At 48.6% G+C, this 18,253-nt stretch overlaps 1 protein-coding gene across 3 annotated transcripts in view; it reads left to right on the top strand.

Moving 5' to 3' along the window:
• The window catches only part of CDC42BPA (CDC42 binding protein kinase alpha), a 318,266-nt gene that overhangs the window by 296,931 nt on the left and 3,082 nt on the right, over window positions 1-18,253 (top strand). For 2 of the 3 annotated variants that reach the window (XM_042976799.1, XM_042976798.1), the window contains 7 exons: window positions 286-348; window positions 1,192-1,785; window positions 3,606-3,703; window positions 6,356-6,440; window positions 8,453-8,576; window positions 9,281-9,398; window positions 15,541-15,658. In XM_042976799.1, coding sequence (XP_042832733.1) covers window positions 286-348; window positions 1,192-1,785; window positions 3,606-3,703; window positions 6,356-6,440; window positions 8,453-8,576; window positions 9,281-9,398; window positions 15,541-15,658 — 1,200 coding nt within the window. Of the gene's footprint in view, window positions 1-285; window positions 349-1,191; window positions 1,786-3,605; window positions 3,704-6,355; window positions 6,441-8,452; window positions 8,577-9,280; window positions 9,399-12,615; window positions 12,799-15,540; window positions 15,659-18,253 lie in introns of all 3 variants that reach the window. The other variant, XM_042976800.1, reaches the window with a different exon arrangement.

The following is an 18,253-nucleotide window of genomic DNA, read 5'->3' as shown; positions in this document are numbered from 1 at the left end:
CCGGGGCACTAGCAAACTAGATGTTTTCTCTTTTTGTCACCTTCTATTGAATAAACGTTTACTTCTTTTTATAAGTATTGATACACTTTCTAATGATCTGTTAAAAAAGACATGAGGTAATATTTACTGCTGTCATCTGAAAGGAAACTTAACAGTACAAATTTTTATTCCTATTTTTAAGTTCCTTATTTGAGTGTTTTTGCACCACATTTATTATCCATTTTGTTGTATTAGTTGTACACAGCTTTGCCTGTTAACAGTGTTTCGTACTCGTGTCTTCTGTAGACCATGAAAGGATCGCGTTGGGAAATGAAGAAGGGTTATTTGTCGTGCACGTCACAAAAGATGGTAAGAGAAAACTTAATCATTGCGGAGTAACTTTCAACCCTATGTCGTTAGAAAAATTCTAATTTCTAGGAAGAGCAGGATTTGGTCTGATTTATTCTGTAATTGAAATTTTCCAGACCTAATTTGATGTGTTGATAAATCAAAAGATAATTTTTGAACTTCTTTAATCCTCCCGAGTTCTTAAACTTTCAAGTGTGTGTTGTGTTTCTTGTGTCACTGATTCAGCACCAGTGCTCCACAAACAGCCTGCACGTCTCAGGACGGGACGTGAACGATACAGCCGGACTTTCTCATTGCTCTGTTAGTGTTAGAAGTAGCCGTCATTCAAGTGTGTGTTCACTGTTGGGGGATTTTCTCCCGCATTTAATACAAAAGAGTTTTTTTTTCCAGGGCCAAATTAAATACCGAGGGAAATAAAAAGGAACCAATTTATCAGTGTCCTATCTTTATATCAAGTGCGATCATGGGAAGACAATGCATTTAAACTGCATTTGCAGCCCCTAGAATACGTTCAGTGAAATAAGTCTTCCCTGAGTTTCTAAAACAGGAGCGCCATGGCGAAGTTCCTGAGAATTTAGTGCCAGTAAAAAGGTTTTTCCTGGAGATGTGGCACACTTTATCACACAGGGACCCTTTGCCTTACCTCACTGTGGGCGTGTGCCATCACCTTGTAATGGGTAGAATTATCTCCCTCTTTCTCCACATGATTCTGGTCTCTTACTCTTCTGTGTGTGTGTGTCCGTGTCTTCATTATAAGTTGAGCTATCCTTTTGAGTGTAATTGGGATAGAAGTAATCACTAAAGCGTCATTCTGCAGTTGATTTATTACTGTTCTTTGCACAGAAATTATCAGAGTCGGTGACAATAAGAAGATCCATCAGATTGAACTCATTCCAAATGATCAGCTTGTTGCTGTGATCTCAGGACGAAATCGTCACGTGCGCCTTTTTCCCATGTCAGCTTTGGACGGACGAGAGACCGATTTTTACAAGCTGGCAGAGACGAAAGGGTGTCAGACCATAACTTCTGGCAAGGTGTGCCACGGAGCTCTCACGTGCCTGTGCGTGGCTATGAAAAGGCAGGTCCTCTGTTACGAACTATTTCAGAGCAAGACCCGTCACCGAAAATTTAAGGAAATCCAAGTCCCGTGTAACGTGCAGTGGATGGCGGTCTTCAGCGAACAGCTGTGCGTGGGATTCCAGTCGGGATTCCTGAGATACCCCTTGAATGGAGAAGGGGGTCCGTACAGCATGCTCCACTCAAATGACCACACGCTGTCCTTCATCACACATCAGCCGATGGACGCCATCTGTGCAGTTGAGATCTCCAGTAAGGAGTACCTGCTGTGTTTTAACAGCATCGGGATATACACGGACTGCCAGGGCCGGAGATCCAGACAGCAGGAGCTCATGTGGCCAGCGAATCCCTCCTCTTGCTGTAAGAGTCTCTTACTTTTGGCCGTTTGCCCTCTGTGTCTCTTTCCTTTTCCTTCAGCCTCGTTTCCTAAATATATTCACTGTAAATACCGGCTTGTTTTTCTAAGTCCTCCTTAAGGTTGTGCCTAAGTACTAATTGTGTCGTTTGTGCAAAGTGACTCTCCGTCGTGAGCTAGACCTAGGCCAGCAGGGCTGACCTTAACTTGTCCGGAGTTGAAGCTGATCTTTCTGTGGAATATTTCACTTAGCTGGCTTTTTAACCCATCTGGTCCCTTGAAGTACCTCTAAGCAGTTGTCTTCACGGTCCCCCCAAACACAGTGCTTGTGAGCATTAACAGCTCCTAAGACTTACTCTGGAGAAGCAGTTACTAAGTGAATTATTTAAGCGCTGATGTAAAGGTATAATGCAGCATCTGTAAGAAGTGTTTCTCCGTTTTATAGTTTTGTCTAAATACACGGATATTTAAGATTGCCTGGTGCACTCTTTCAAGAACTCTGAGGACATCAGTGAATTAGTGAATGCCGTCACGTGCCATTTCAGCGGCCAAGGGCATTGCCCTCACGGAGCACAGAGTGGGGTAGGCAGGACCCCTGCGGCCGAGACACGGCAGCGGGTTGTGGTCGCCCTGTGGCAGATGCGTGGGGTTCCCCAGCCGCACGCGCAGGGGTACCTGACCCCCGATGCTTTGTCCTCAGTGGACGACACTTGAGCGTGTGTGAATGCTGAACCAGGGAACCGGGGAAAGCTCGAGTGTGCGGCGAATCCAGGAAATAGAGCGAGATCCCCGCGGAGGCCAGACAGGGTGGATCTCAGAACACGGGGTGGGGGGAGCACTGGGGTCAGGAGGCGTGAAACCTCTTCCACTGGCCCCCGTGAGGAGGGATGGTGGACAGAGACTGTCAAGCCTAGAGGTTCAGTGGGAGAAGAGTTAGGAGGCTCTTGTGCTTGTTACAGAAGAGTGAGAGAATCTAGAAAAAAAAAAGAAAAAAATCCTTCGAATCCTACCCACCCAGCCCTATCTATTCTTAAAAGTCTTGTTTCTTCTACACTATGTACTTGTACCTGTGGTGTCGTATGCAGAATAAAGGCTGTCTCGTAACCTAGTCGGGTAACGAGGCAAAGTATTACTTCCGTGCGGAGTCAGAGTGAGAGTATCCGGGTCGTATGGGTAGCGTGGGCGGTAATTCGATTCGTGACCCCATCTTAGGTAGATCATCTCATCCCTCTGCTCGTGTCACTGTCAATGCTGTTTCGCTGTCAGTAGCTTAACTGGTTTAGGAATCAGGTACTTAAAACGTGACGTGAGGACGTCCCTTTATAGAACTAGCATTGGACAAGGGAGCGTTTCGCCCTCGGCATAAGCCGAATGAATCCTCATGTCCTGTAGCTGCCGTCTCATCCGACCCGTAGCGTCTCCACTGTTCGTTTATGATTTGTATCCTGTTCCCAAATGATTGGATGCGGCTACTGCATGACCACAGTAGGATTTGGGTGGGATTCCGTTCCACAGTTATGTAGCATAGACCTTTCAGAATGTTTTGTGTTGAAGAGTTAGATAGAGAAGTGCGGGGCGCCTGGGTAGCTCAGTGGGTGAAGCATCCCGCTCTTAGCGTCAGCTCAGATCGTGATCTCAGAGTCGTGAGATCGAGCCCCTCATGAGAGTCTGCCCTGAGCACAGAGCCTGCTGAAGATTCTCTCCCTCTCTCGCTGCCCTTCCAGGCTTGCATGCACGTGCATTTGTGCTCGCTCTCGCTCAGAGAGAGAGCGAGCGAGAGCAAGAGAGAAGTAATTAGCCACTGTCCCTCCTTCCCTTCTCGCAGGCTACAATGCACCGTATCTCTCCGTGTACAGTGAAAACGCAGTTGACATCTTCGATGTGAACTCCATGGAATGGATTCAGACTCTCCCACTCAAAAAGGTAATTTAACGCCAAAAATGGGCTAGCAGACTAATGAGTGGAGTGAACCACTGATGAGACCAGTTAGCTCCTTTTCGCTACTCGAGCGCTTTCTGGCAGTTGGTAATTTGGGATTCTGCTAAGAGAAAAAAAGTAGAAGCAGAAGTTAAGCTGGTTAATTTTATGAGTAGCTCAACACCATAGTATTTTTATCACATTCAGTGTCACCGTGTTTCGCTGCGTCATCATGAGAGCATCCTGGTAACGAGAGACTGGAGCGTACCCTCCACCTCACACGTGCTTCAGGATGGGGGGGGGGGGACCTGTCATTCTTGCTTGTGGCTGTCGTTCACATTGTGGCGTGCAGGTGGTAATCCTGTGAGACAGACCCCACAGGCTGGAAAAGTGACTAAACTGAGAGCCCAAATGTGTGCAAATATCTCATCGTTAAAAAAATAAAGGTGTTTATGCTCCTCATAAAACATGATTTTCCCTGTGACAACAGAGAATTTTTACAAGCATGCAACAACTGTTCTGTGTGGGTGAGGAGTAAGTTTCACGTAGACGTGCGTAGCTTATATCGTCCGCTGGGGGCAGGGTTTATGGGGGGGGACGAGAAAGTAGCCAAGGTCAGATTTCAAGGTCCGCCCCAATGCCTAAGGACATCAGCCGTGAAAACTCTTGGAAATACTCCCACTTCAGGGAAAGCACCCAAAATATGGCCCTCTGGTTTGCATTTGGGGGCTAATTACATTTATTTTCCATTTTATCACGTAAATCGTATAGTATATATGAAAGAATAGGAGCTTTGTGAAGCATGATAATTATTAACAGCTCACTCAGGGCCAGAATATTACCAACATCCCTGCCTCTACCTGCGTACCCGTCCCTCATCCCACCCCCCAGCCCCTCTCCAGAGGAAATCACTATCCTGAATGTTGCCTGTATCATCCCTTTGCTTTTCTTAAAATACAGATTTTTTTTTTTTTGGCATATTTAAATATTCCTAAACACTTGTTTGGTTTTGTATTGTTCAGTTCTGTCTGCCTTTGAGCTTTGTGAAAATGTTACACTGTGTGTTCTCTGCCTTCCTTCCTTCATGCATATTCCAGGGTCTGTCTGTGTGATTACGTGTGCTGTAAATAGTGCATCATTTTTCACCGCTATAAAATACTCTTTTGAGTGACTAGATCAGTTCATTCCTCCATCGTCTGATTGGCAGACACATGAATTATTTTCCAGGTTTTGCTACTGTGAACACCGATGCCTGTGTTTCTCTAAGTCACGTGTCCAGGAGTGGGATTGATGGGGCACGGGGAACACAGGGGTTCAGCTTTACAAGATAGTGTCAGATTCTTTTCCAGAGTAATTGTACCAGCTCATCCTCCCCCCAGCAGTAACCGGAGTGCCTCCTCACCCACATCTTCCCTGGCCTTGCCATTCTCAGGATTCATAGTTTTATAACCTTTATAAATGGTTACAACATGCTGTCTCACTGAAGCATTAATTTGCACATCCCCAATTAACTGTGTTGTTGAGAATCTTTTGTATGTTTATTCGTTCTTAAATTCTGTGAAATACCTACTCATGCTTTTCGCTCATTTTTCTGTTTGTTCTTCCTTATTAATTTATTGAAATTTTTTATATATTGTAAATACTGGGAAAGAGATGGGGTAAATCTTTTCTATTTGTGACCCAGTTTTATGGTGCATTTTGCCAAGCATATATTTTAATAAAATAATGATGAATTATATTATTTTGCTAAAAACTTACTGTTCTAAATTTTAATGTCATCATGTTTTTTCTGTTAAGAAACTCTTTCGTAACTCAAGGTCATAAAGACATGATCTGTATTTTATTCCAAACGTTTGAAAGGTGTGCCTATTACATTAATGTCATGAACCTGTGGAGTTGGGGTGTGTGTGTGTGTGTGTGTGTGTGTGTGTGTGTGTGTGTGTGTGGTGTGAGGTGGGGACTCCGTTTCTCTGTGCCACATACATGAGCAGGTGCTCTGTCACCACTTAGTGACAGCCCCCCCTCCCCGGTGATACAGTTTCATCCCCATCATATGTGGACATTTAGTCCCACTTCAGGTTCATAAAGTAGCTGTGTTAATATCTTCTTAGTATAATTAGTCACTAATGGCTTTAAAAAGTCAAATTTAAGATTTAAATGTATTTAGGGGTGCCTGGGTGGCTCAGTCAGTTGAGCGTCCGACTGCAACTCAGGTCATGGTCTTCTGGTTTGTGAGTTCGAGCCCCGCTTGGGGCTCTGTGCTGGCAGCTCAGAGCCTGGAGCCTGCTTCGAGTTCTGTGTGTGTGTGTGCGTGTGCATGTGTGTGTGTGTGTGTGTGTGTGTGTGTGTGTGTGTCTCTCTCTCTCTCAAAAATAAACATTAAAAATTTTTTAAAAAGATTTAAATGTATTTCTACTGTTTCCCCCAGAATATTCTTTCTTTAGAATGTTGTCATTATAACTTTTTGTTAAAATTACATCATTTTATATGCCTTCCCCATCAGAATTAATGTTGATTTTCTGAGAGCGTTATATTCTGAAGGGGATGGATAAATGGAAGGTCTTAATAGGGTGTGCTTTACAAATAGGCCTAAAGTTTTATGGTTCCACTTGAGGGTTTTACTGAAATGCTAATTTTATTTTTTTATTCTTATCTTAGGTTCGACCCTTAAACAGTGAAGGATCATTAAACCTTTTAGGGTTGGAGACAATTAGATTAATATATTTCAAAAATAAGATGGCAGGTAAGAAAATATAACGTTAATACGATAGCTTCAAAGGAAATACTCTCTCTGAGCTGACTGCCCGGAGATAATAAGTGGCAGAGGCCACATTTAAACCCAGGTTCCTCTTACTCCGAAGTCTGTGACCTTGGCTACTATCATGGTCTCAATATATTCAGTTAAACGTCTGGATAGAAAGTCGTTCTGTCTAATCTAGCTATGTACACAAAATACTTGTTGCTGACGTACCTGATTTCTCTGGGGAGTCCTGAATTAAGTGCAGAAAGTATGCCTGAAAGCAGCATTTGCTGTACTAGTAATGCTGTAAAACCTAACCCAAGTCTATGGCACTGCAATTGTGAAAACTCATGCAGAACTCTGACTGGGGACTTCAGGAGTACATCATCTGCCAGGGCACCCGGGGCCTAGAACTTGGCGAGTGCCCGTGGCCGCACGGGCAGGGCCGCCAGAGTCCAGAGGGGGCATGGGAGCCAGAGGGCGTGGGCGGTGTCCACAGTCACGTGGAGGTCGCTCGGCCCTGGAGGGCCCTTGGCTGACAGACTGGTGGTTGTAGCAGAGGTCCTGCCTGGGGACATTCCCCCGCGACGGGAGAAAAGAGATTCGGATTTTAGAAATGATCGCCACTCAGCGATGGCTTCTCCACGAAGCTTCTGCACTTGAGCTGAAGCCTCTCCACCTCCAGGGCCTGTACTTTATTTGTGTCTGTTTCTTAGAGGAAGTCACAACATTCACGTAGGATCGGCTGCACCTGTTCTTACCGTGTGTGGCCGTGATGATCACAGAACGTGTCCGTTTCCCAGTCCACGTCTGTAGGATAAAGCCTCTTTCCACTCGTGTTTCCGCATCTTTCCACTCCTCCTCCTGCCCTAGGCTGGACGCGGGGCGGGCTTGGAGAGGGAAAGCCTGGCAGGATTTCAGTACAGGTGTCTTGTCCTTGGGAAGGGGAGGGAGGGGCCCTCGCCTTTTCTCTGGCTGCCTCTGGCCTTCCTCTCTCAGGGCTCAGTGTTGCTGCAGTCCTCCTTCCGGCTGTCCCACGTCCCCCGCTGCCACCGGGACCCAGACCCATCCCGGCCGCACGATTCTCACGTTCCAAAATCGTGTTTCACAAGTCGTTAGGAAAGCAAGCTGATGAAGCTGCACTATCAGGGTGTGAGAAGAATACTGCTTTTCTGCTGATCCCCGGCCTTTGTTTGCCTTTCCCTCACTTGGGCTTTGTGGGTGTTAAAAAGTCTCCAGGTTGGCTTTTCTCCTGTTCCTTAGAGAATGGCGTCCCTCGTGTTGTGTGAACACAGCTGTCTCTCTTATTCCTAGAGTGTGTTCACAAATTTCAGCATGTCCGGGGAGCCCTTGGCGGACGGTCGTTTACTTCTAGGTTATGAACGCTGAAACCGGATGCCAGGTGCATACGATTAAGGATCCTCGCCCCACCAAGATCAGAGGGGTAGAAACAGCAACAGAGTCTTGCCTTTAATAAAGGAAGCTGGTGGGAGCCCAGGTTTTTGTCCTTACCCACATCTAGCAGACTGGATCTTACAAAAGGAAATGTTTTATTATGTAAAAAGAATTTTAACGATCATTTACGTGAATACTTTACCATTTATGCCTGATGATTGTGTAGCGTAATGGGAGGAGTTTTTTTTAACACCCTAAGCCATTGGAACCAGTACCTGGAAGGTGAGAGAAGACAGGATAGAGAGATGGGGGGGTGGGGAGGGCACAAGGCGACAGGACCCCCAGGCAACTGCATTTTCCTTTTCTTCTGCTAGAATTGTGCCACTGTATGTTTGTAATCAGATAGGAAGTGAAAATATACTTTGTAAGCTAGGTTTCATCTTGGCGTATCCCTGTGTACATGTGTCCCGTTTGAATTATTACTTACCGTATCATCATTTAAAAATGCAAATTGCGTACGTTGGACAACTGATTCCTGTTTGTGCTGTCTCGGAGATTAACGGATAAAAAGCATTTTAGCGCTTCAAAGAACGCCACCGGTCTTTGTCTTCTTTTAACAGAAGGGGATGAGCTGGTGGTTCCCGAAACATCAGATAACAGTCGGAAGCAGATGGTTAGAAATATTAACAATAAGCGACGCTACTCCTTCCGGGTCCCAGAGGACGAGAGGTTGCAGCAGAGGAGGTAGGGGGGCGAGCGGGGTCGTGCCCGTCGTCGGGGCCGCGGGGGGCCTCTGCGGGGCTGGTGGGTGACGGAGCGTTAGTGATTTGGAAGGAAGATGGGGTCTCTGAAAATCTGTCATCCCTCTGTGGTGTCACACACCACAGTGACGAGCGTGCTTCTCGGTGTGATTTTGATTAACACTCTCCAAATGTACGCGCTGGATTGAAGCACGTTTGCGCTCGTTTCTCCGTGTGCGTGAAATACTTGCGGTTTTTAGAATGTGAGCCTTTGCTCAACGTAAAACAGATCCTAGCTGCATGTAGCACATGGGCACAGGCCTGAGAACTTCAGATTAACCATTCTCTTCGAGAGTAAACAGCCAGTGGGCTGGTAATATTTCCAGTTACGGGTAAAAACATCTCTAAAGTGTTATCAGTGATTTTAAAAGGCCTGCAGAAAATGGCCAGGACTGTCTGTAAAATAGAGCTTTGGCATGTGAGTACTGAGAGAACCCTCTCTATTTTCCCACCAAAAAGCATAAGATCTTGTGTTTAAAAGAAAAGCTTCTAAGTTTCAATTGAGTGTATCTTATTGTTAATTCTGTCCTGGCTAAACTTGATTTCACAGTTTTATTTTTGTGAACAAATAAAGGATGCCTCATTGTTTTCTAAAGTTAATGAGATCGAGCCCAGAAAAAGTGTCTAAACGGGTGTTTTATCTTACAGAGAGATGCTGCGAGATCCAGAAATGAGAAATAAATTAATTTCTAACCCAACTAATTTTAACCACATAGCACACATGGGCCCAGGAGATGGGATACAGATCCTAAAAGACCTGCCCATGGTAAGAGAAATGGGAGGGCAGACGGGAGCGGGGTTACCAGTGGGGCAGAGGGGGAGAAGACGCGGACGCGTGCGTGCCCGCACGCGTACGTAGGCTTAACGGGATACGCAAACGTGACTATGAGAGGCTGTGTCCCCATAGCGCTCTGTGCACACGACGCGCGGGAGAAAAACTCAGCGGCTGGGCATCTGTGGAGAACCAGACAGATCCGGTTCTTAGCTGCACACCCTGTAAACTCGCCCCGCATCCAGTTGCTGGTGGAGCACACTGCCGGGTCGGGAGAGGATCTGCACCGGGATCCGGAGCTCGCTCACCAAATGCTGACGTTTCACTCAGCTTCGGCAGTTCCGTACAGATATTCGGCCTTTCCCACCTGCACAGAACCCCGTCGGCCCGGTCGTTAACGGTCACACCTGTTGCCTGGTTGGGCAACCAGATCTCTTTCCTTTCCCCGATTACACACGTGTTGCCTGGCCCGTCTTCCACACAAAAGTACAACATAGGCAGACTGGTTTGTCACGTGAAGATTGGATTCTTGGACCTATTATGTTGAAATTAAGAATACTAGTGGAATTAGGAATTTTCCAGGCTCTGTGCATACTTAGCATTTTGGTATCACGGTACCTGAGCAAACTATTAAAACTTCATACGGCCCTTCTGATCACTGGTGGTGGCGTTCAGACTGTGAGTCTGGACCCAGGCTCTCTCTGAGGGAGTCTGTCCTCTCGCCACGTTGCCAGCTCTGCTGTGACAGGAGACACGAATATCTTATCACCGACAGGAAAAAATGCTAGGTGATCTAGTTTAATGTGCCATCAAGCATTCCTTAAGGTGAAGGAGTTTCAGGGGTTCACAAAGTTCCCAAAATATTCCTCTGCTTCGTAGCCTTCCTCCATCAGGTGAAAAACCAGTTTGCTGATGTTCTAGAAGTTTTTCAGGCCTTCCTACACAGGAGGACTTGGCCATCACACCCCCCGAATAAGCACACGGAATCGAAATAGCAGATTTCAAACACTCTAAGAACTCTCTGTCAGCGCATCATCTCCCATTACCCCCTCAGCACTTCAAGTAAAAGAAATCTCTCTTCATTTTTTTGTTCGAAATAGGGGCTGGTGGTAATGACTGAGCAAAACCAGTTCCGATAGCATTTCCGGGAGATTCTTCCCCGCACCTGACTCCATGACGCGTGGCCTTCTGTGCTGGTCACGTATTCCCATCAGACCTCTTCATTTTAGCGTTTGTCGTCACTGATTGTGTTAACCCGTGACTGCCTCATGGGCTCTTTTTGTCACGGACACAGGTGCCTCTTTGTCCTACAGTGCGGTCCAGTTTTTAATGTGTGTTCCGTTCCTTTCTTGCCATGTAAGCACCTTGTGTTTCCTGGACGAAAAGTTGGTGCAAATTTTTGAAACCTGTGTCTTAGCCTTATTTTATTTCCACCTGACTTTCTTTTACTAGCCAGGGACATACAAGCTGGGGCTGTTGTAAACGTCCATTTCATCACCCAGCCAGTAGTTTTAATACACTGTCCCCCAGACCTGGGTTTGTCTGGGGGTAGACATTGGGAAAGAACGCAGTAGTGTGCAGGTCTGAAAAAAATTAACGATGATACGTGTACCCGTGTATACACATAAATGCTTGTTGAAAAGCTCGTGATATTTTAATATGTTCTCAGGTTTTATGTCCTTTCCACTGAGATGGAATTATCTGTATTTAATGAACTATTTCCAAAACTTAAGATGAATTAAATTCATCAACCGTTACCGTGCAAGAACTTCGGGCACCAAAGCCACCTGCCATCCGAGCCAAGAGCAGCGTGCACCCTGGACATTTTTCTGTTTTCACTTCTCATATCAGTACTGCTTTCCTGGGAAATACTTACGAGCTTAGAGAGTTTATTGGAGATCTTTAGAAACTTAGTTCTGTTTCCTTTGTACCAAAATTGATACCGATATAGGGTTGTTTGCCTCCTGAATGTGAAAGAGAGTGTCAGGAGGAGGGAGTCTTTTCTCTCCTGAATCGGATGTGAGCCCTTTACGCACATCTAGCGCGCCGAGAGGAGAAGCGGCACAGATGACTTAGAAATACGGGCTGCTCCTTGTCATTTCCTTCCGTCATCGTGGGGTGCCGCCAGTAAAGGGCAGGGATTTCTCCCGGTGAACACAAGAATAATATTCTACCTCCGGAAGATTTATTTTTGGCACATGACCTTTCTTCTGGTTCAGTGACCCCCAAGAGCTCTATTGAGTAGTTATTACATTTACATCAATAGGGTTTTTTTTTTTCCTTTTTGGAAATAACTTTAGAAAGTGCTGGTTCACTCACGTCTCTAAATTTAAAACAATGTCTCATAGAGGAGCTCTTTTTTAAGTCTCCATAATCTGTCAGATTTTGTTTAACAAAGCAAGTTCATCCCGGTTCGGGGGCCTTCTCCCCGCAGTGGTCTGTCCGCCCACCGGCCCCTGGACCACATGGCCTCAGAGAAAGTGGCCGGGTGCCGAGTGACCGGGTGCCGAGTGACCGGTCCCGCCATCACTCAGAAGCCATTCAACCGGATATGCTAGCACCTTCGGTTAGAAAAGCTTTTTCTCTATCTTTGCTATTACAGTATTTTATGTTTTTATTAATATGCCGGCCCAGACATGGACGGGATTTTTCCCTTGTTAAAAACGAACCTGACTTTTTGGGTGTCTAAGTGGAGCCAGGTTTGGGCTTCTGGGAGTCACCACCGCTAATGAGGGTCACCGAAACAAGACCGGGGAAAGCAAACACACGTGCAAGTCTGTAAATTCCAGGGAATGGTGTTAGGTTTCTAAAGAAAACAGGCTAGCGGTTCTGATGAGAGGCTGCCTGTGGGTTCACTCACCTTGAGCCATTTCTCGCTCTTTCTGTCCTTACTGATGGCGTGTTTTTGCCAGGTTTTGATTCTATCACATAAGAAAACACTGAACTGAACTCTGAAAGTCCGGTTTCGGTGCACTTGCTGCCGGTAATAAAGGAGAATAATTGTACAAGGTGAACGTTCCGGGAACTGGCAGGAGGATTACAAAGTGTAACTTTCTAAGGCCTGAGAGTATTTCCTTAAGGACTCAGTTCTGACGTGAGCGATGTCGATGTCGTGCCTTCCGCATGCGTGCTGTCTGAAATGTCACGTGGAACCAGTGAATCCGTTTTCATTACCGTGTTACTTTTTTTCTTCTTCCTGTTGTTTTGATAGCCAGGCCTCCCTTATCCGCCCTCGCTTCACTCCGGCCTCATCTCCTCTCCGATCAACTTTGAGCACATCTATCACATGACTGTTAATTCCGCTGAAAAATTTCTCTCTCCTGATTCCATAAACCCTGAGTATTCCCCGTCTCTACGCTCTGCCCCCGGTACACCCAGCTTTATGACTCTGAGGGTATGGACGGCCGAGTCAGGTGTTAACTACCACTAACCGTGTGCGGACCTCCTGTTCCCAGCTTGATAAGTAACCCGCGGAGGGCGCTTCCTTTTGTGAATGTTCTTCCTGCTTCTCTCCTGCCAGACCTCTCCCCCTCCCCCTCCCCCTCCCCCTCCTCCTCCTCCTCCTCCTCCAGTTCTATTTTGTTTCTTCTTTTGAGGAGAAGCATGAAGCCTGGGGAGGATTTCACTTTTATTCTTTAAACAGTATTGGAGGGGTTTTTTGGGGTTTATGTTTAATAGATGTTCCCATCATGATGTCCCTTTACAGATGCCATCATTAGAAATAGTCCCCGTGTGGGTCTTTATTCTGTTAAACTAAAAAAGGAGTCCCACAACTTCTGAATTTTTTTTATAGCACATTACCCTAAATCTGGTTCAATTCAGAGAAAATTCTTTCGATTTAGTGAGGTTAATTAAGGTCTGTGGTAGGACCAAGCCACAGGCCTCTTATCTACAATAAACCCCGTTTTGAAAAAGCTTAAAAATGTCCCAAGTAAAAATTATAATAGTATGAACGAGTAACGGTAAAAATTCCAAAAAGAAGGTGATCTTACTAGGCTTTTAGATACTGATACACCTTTAATTCCAACCAAGATCCAAGGTACGACAGCTAAATCAAAGAAAAAAAACACAAAGTGTGCAGCATCTATCTGAAAGGAGTGCGGCCCCTGCTGGCGGCCCCTTGGATCCGGCCCCTTGGATGCCGCCTGGCATCTCTCTAGCCGGTGGCCGTTAGCACAGCTTTTCCATACCTTCCATCAAGAAATACACGCTTAAAAAAAAAAAAGAAAGAAAGAAATACACGCTTGTGCTAACTTCACAGTAATGTTTTCTCAAGTTAATTTTACAAATACGATATTCGGGTTCTGTCATGCAAACCCTTGTCCCACAGTGCCCTCTGACTCAGAGAAACAGTCACATCCATTTTTTATTTGCATAGAAAACCGTAGGGTGAGAAGTTTCTTTCTGTATTTTTGTTTGCATTGTACAGTTACTCTGAATTATAATGTTTGAAATGTCACTGTCATTAAGCTATAATGTCATGTAAATACCTTATTTGACAAACTAGAAGATGAACTGTGATTAAAAAACATCAGCCTTGGGTTGCTTGTCAGCAGTCCGCAGGGAGTGGATTCCAGAAGAATGTTGCACAAACTGACGGGCCAAGAATTTTTCGTACGAAAGATGACAGAACCGTTGTTTAGGTCAGTCCTCCGCAAGTAGAAACACTGTTGTCGGTGAAAGTCTTCCCTAATCCAAAGAGTATTTGCACATGAAAAAAGACCAGTAGCTTAGGTCTCCGTCCTAGAATGAAAGTGAACTTGAAATGACTGAACGATAAGCTTTTTTTGTGGGATTGTATTTTTTTTCTCACAAAACGTGTCTTCCGTGTGTCAGTCTTTTGTGACTTCAACATTTGGTGTGACTGCACAACCGGTATGTTTTCCAGGCTTGATTTTTGCCACTGATTCCAGGCTAGGCCTGTTCCGTAGGAAAGGACGGCCCCAAAGTATCTTGAGGTTTCTAGCAGAAGCAGTAAACACGTAAAGGTTGAAACTGATTCTCCCACCTCTCGGTCCTTCCTTTGCTGCCTCGTGTGCACGTCACTGGCGTCTAGAGGTTTGCTTCTGTGTGCGCGAATGTTAAAACGCTGGCCCTGCTTCCGCTGGGTTTTATTTTCTTAGAGAAAAAAAGGTAAAGCGTTTGCTTCGAACAGATAACACACTAAGAATTAAATGGACTTTGCAGATTGGGTACGCGAACCAAAATGGCGGCGGTTGAGTCTGGGGCCGGCCAGCCGACCGACTTCCAGCGTGTGTGGCTCCGTGACTCGAAGCTCCTCACGCCACATCAGCGTGTCGCCCGATTGCTGAGACTTGCGCCCGGCGTCAGTGGTTGTGACGTTAACCTTCCCTCAGGTGTCAGCCCCGACACCTCTCCAGTTCTCAAACGTCCGGGTCCCTCGAGGCGGCCAAGGGCTCTCGGTGCTCGGCCGAGTTCAGACGGCCCGCCCCTCACGCCTCCTCTCTGGCCGCGTATGACTTTTCAGAGCACCCGTTGGCCCACTTTAATACCTGGGACACCAAAATCATTCCATAAGTTGATGGAGAACCTTGTAAACCGGTGTCCCCGAGTCAGAGCACTTCGCCCCGGCTGCGATGGTTTCAGGCGTGCTGTCCGTGACTCCTGGCCCCGCTCTGTCAGCACGCCGGGGCGTGGGGATGTGCCCGTCCCCTACCACGCGGGAAAGCACTTACTTGAGAAAAATGTACCCTTGAGTGACCTGGCTCCGCGTGGGCTCGCTCCATTCAGCTAGTGCAGTCCCGCCAATCAAAGTCGCCGACGTAGCAAAACCTCCGTTTCGGGCGTCTGCAAATGTCCATATAATTCTGCACCGCACTGTCACTTCTAACCATGTAACTTCTACTTACTGTTCTCACAACAAAAAGAATTCTTATTTGCCGATAACCGTTTCCATAAGTACAAGGACGAGCACTTACCCTCGATTGGGGGGAGGTCGGCTTCCATTAGGGGTTAGTACTTCTGTGGGCAGGAGGGATCATAGAATCGGGTCCTTGTTCTGTGTCACCCCAGGTCAAGATCGTTTATTTGTTACAGTTAGAGTGAAAATTAGACGTCTCCGCAGAAAATCACTCTCTCTCCAGCTGAAGAATTTTTCTTTCTGTTTTGTTTTCAGAACCCTCGGCCTCAGGAGAGTCGGACCGTGTTCAGTGGCTCGGTCAGTATTCCGTCTATCACCAAATCCCGCCCTGAACCCGGTCGCTCCATGAGCGCCAGCAGCGGCCTGTCAGCAAGTAAGTGCTGCCCGGGAAGCCCCGGGCCCCCCCCTGCTCTTCCCTCTCCCACGGTGCACGCACCCCTGCCTCAGGCCCGCTGGGTGGGTCTCGTTAGCACAGGGGCACCTGTTAGGAGAACGATCATGGGGTCCTTTGTGAGCCCACAGTGCATCCGGGAGACCGGCAGACACATAACAGTACCAGTTGCGGTGACGGGTGCTCCGAAGGAAGTGAACAGGACCCCCCTCAGAGAGTGACCAGGGGGAGCCCAAGGTCACGGCCTTCCCTAGGGGTGGGGCCGCATCCGAGTCCTGTTTGACTGAGAGAAGGCCAGGGTGGCCACCTGTTGGCGGTCGGAGAGTGACCCAAAAACTGAAGCACGGGAGGTAGGCAAGGTCAGATCAGGGACTTGCAGAGCAAGCTAGGACGTTGTCTTACTAGAAACCAAGGACCTTTACCTAGTTTACATTCTTTTTTTTTTTTTTTTTTTTTTACCTAGTTTACATTCTTAAGAAGGTCCGTCCACCTGCCAGAGGGAGCAGGCAGGGCCACAGGCAGGGGTGCAGGCACGATCTTGGGGGGCTCTCGGCGCTGCCTGTGGCTCACAGGGGAGAGGAGGAGACCGTTCGGGGACTTGGTTGTGGAAGGTGAGGGGGGAGAGCCACAGGGGTGCCCAGGTTCCAGAGGGGCTGGCAACACATTAGAAAGGAGACCTGGGTCTGTCTCAAAGAGCAGCATCACAGAAGCAGGCCGACGCTCGTCATGCATCCGGCGAACGGCGCGGGGGCACCGTCCTCTGTGACCTGCTTCCAGGTGGCACTGTCTTCATCGTCAGCCTCTCTCTGCCCTGAGCTGCCGTGTGTCCTTCCCGGCGCTTCCGTGGGAACCCAGAGTTCGGTGGGGGTCGGGGCGGCATGTCAGGTGCAGGGGTGCTGAGTGCCGCCTCCTTGGAAACGTGCACGGTGCACAGAGGCGCCGTGTGACCGCCTGTGACCATGACATGTCCCACCGAATTCGCGGGGACCTTCGCGAGTTCCTGGGTCACAAGTGGTCTGCTTGTCTGTCGCTTTCCCAGAAGTAGCACGGGTGGCTGGCGTGGTGGAGGGCAGAGGGGAGGCGGATCGCACTGGGTTCGGCTTCACTTGGGACACGTGTCTGTGGCCTCACCTGCTGGAACGGTAGCTACATGGGTGGCAGTCGCCGCGGCGGGCGGAAGGTCCCCTCGTTCTCCAGCTCCCGCCGTGGGCGGCTGCGGCCTTGGGGCCCTGACCGTGCGAGGATTGAAGCAAGGATCGTGGGTTTTCTCCTTTCCGAGGGCCCGGTGCGGGGCCCCTGGGCAGCTGTGGCCCCCTGAGTGGCCGGAGGCCCACGTCCCTCACCACGCGGGCCTGTGTCCTCACCCAGAGCAGGTGGCCACAGAGGCAGATGGAGGCGTCAGCCTTTCTATAACGTCCTCTCCAAGGGGACTCGCCGGCCCTGGTCCCCGTGCAGCACTCAGACCCAGCTGGGGAGGGGACCCTCGGGTGGGGCTTTCCCCCCTTTGTCCCTGTGTCCTGAGACACTCACGGGCCCATGTGTGGCCCTGACCACCGTGAACACTCCGGCCAGGTGGAAGGGTGACGACCACGTTACTGTCTTGTTACCAGTGGAGGTGAGGTAGCGAATTTCCCTGACAACCAGCTGTGAATCACCAAGATTTGACATGCGAACGGCGTCACAACGTTGGTATTTTAGTCCGTGATCCTTCTCCAGACCCTGGGAACCAGAAGTTGTTTCTGCTTTCAGAATCCAGATTCTTTTCAGCACGTTTACATTTTGGAAAGGAATCGATGGTATAACGTGTTACATTCCCAGCAAGATCGGGGCGGCACCCACAGATAGATCAGCATTTATACCGCCCGATCCGTGGCTGGTCGCACCGGAAATACGTGGATAAACGTAGTTGTGTAAAATGAGCTCTGTCGTCAGCCTCCGGGTGGCTCCGATCAGGTTCGCCACCCTGTGTGTTTCCATCGGCCTTAGGAGACCGTCGCTCCCGGGCTCCTGTGGAATGGGCAGCTAGAGATGGCACCTGGGAGGTGCAGACGCCGGGAGCCCTGCCGGCCGCCGCCTCAGGGGCGCTGCGGGAGGGGCCTCTGTCCCCGCCGACAGCGTGCGGACCAGCCCACGGGGCACCAGTCGGGCGTGGCCTCCTTGGGGTCCTTGTCCAGGAAGCCCCGGGGGGCGTCTGCCGTGTCGAGTGCCTCTCACTGGTTTTAAGAAGAGTCCAGCTCATGGGAGAAGTTTCCAGAAGGGCAGGCAGCCAAGAGAGAAATGAGAAGTGACGGAGGACCACGCTGTCCGTCTCCACAGCCAGCCAGACTCCGGGTGGCTTCACGACACAGAGGTGTCAACCACCGTGGCTCCACCCCAGCCCCCCCCCCCCGCCCCCCGCAGAAAGGCCTGTCGGCGACCGGGTCACTGGGGAGCCTCGACTCTCCTGAGGTCACCCGAGACAGACACCTCACTGCCCGACCCCCCGGTCATGTGGTCTCAGCCAGCCGGGACCCCGGTCCTCGGACTGTCCCCGGGCCCCTGTTGCTGGTCAACCCAAACGGCCCTGCTTGCATGTTC

The sequence above is a fragment of the Panthera tigris genome, chromosome F3, assembly GCF_018350195.1.
Source record: "Panthera tigris isolate Pti1 chromosome F3, P.tigris_Pti1_mat1.1, whole genome shotgun sequence".
NCBI classification, from domain to species: domain Eukaryota; kingdom Metazoa; phylum Chordata; class Mammalia; order Carnivora; family Felidae; genus Panthera; species Panthera tigris.
Note: the sequence above shows the minus strand (reverse complement) of the source record. Positions and strands in the feature narration are given on the sequence as shown.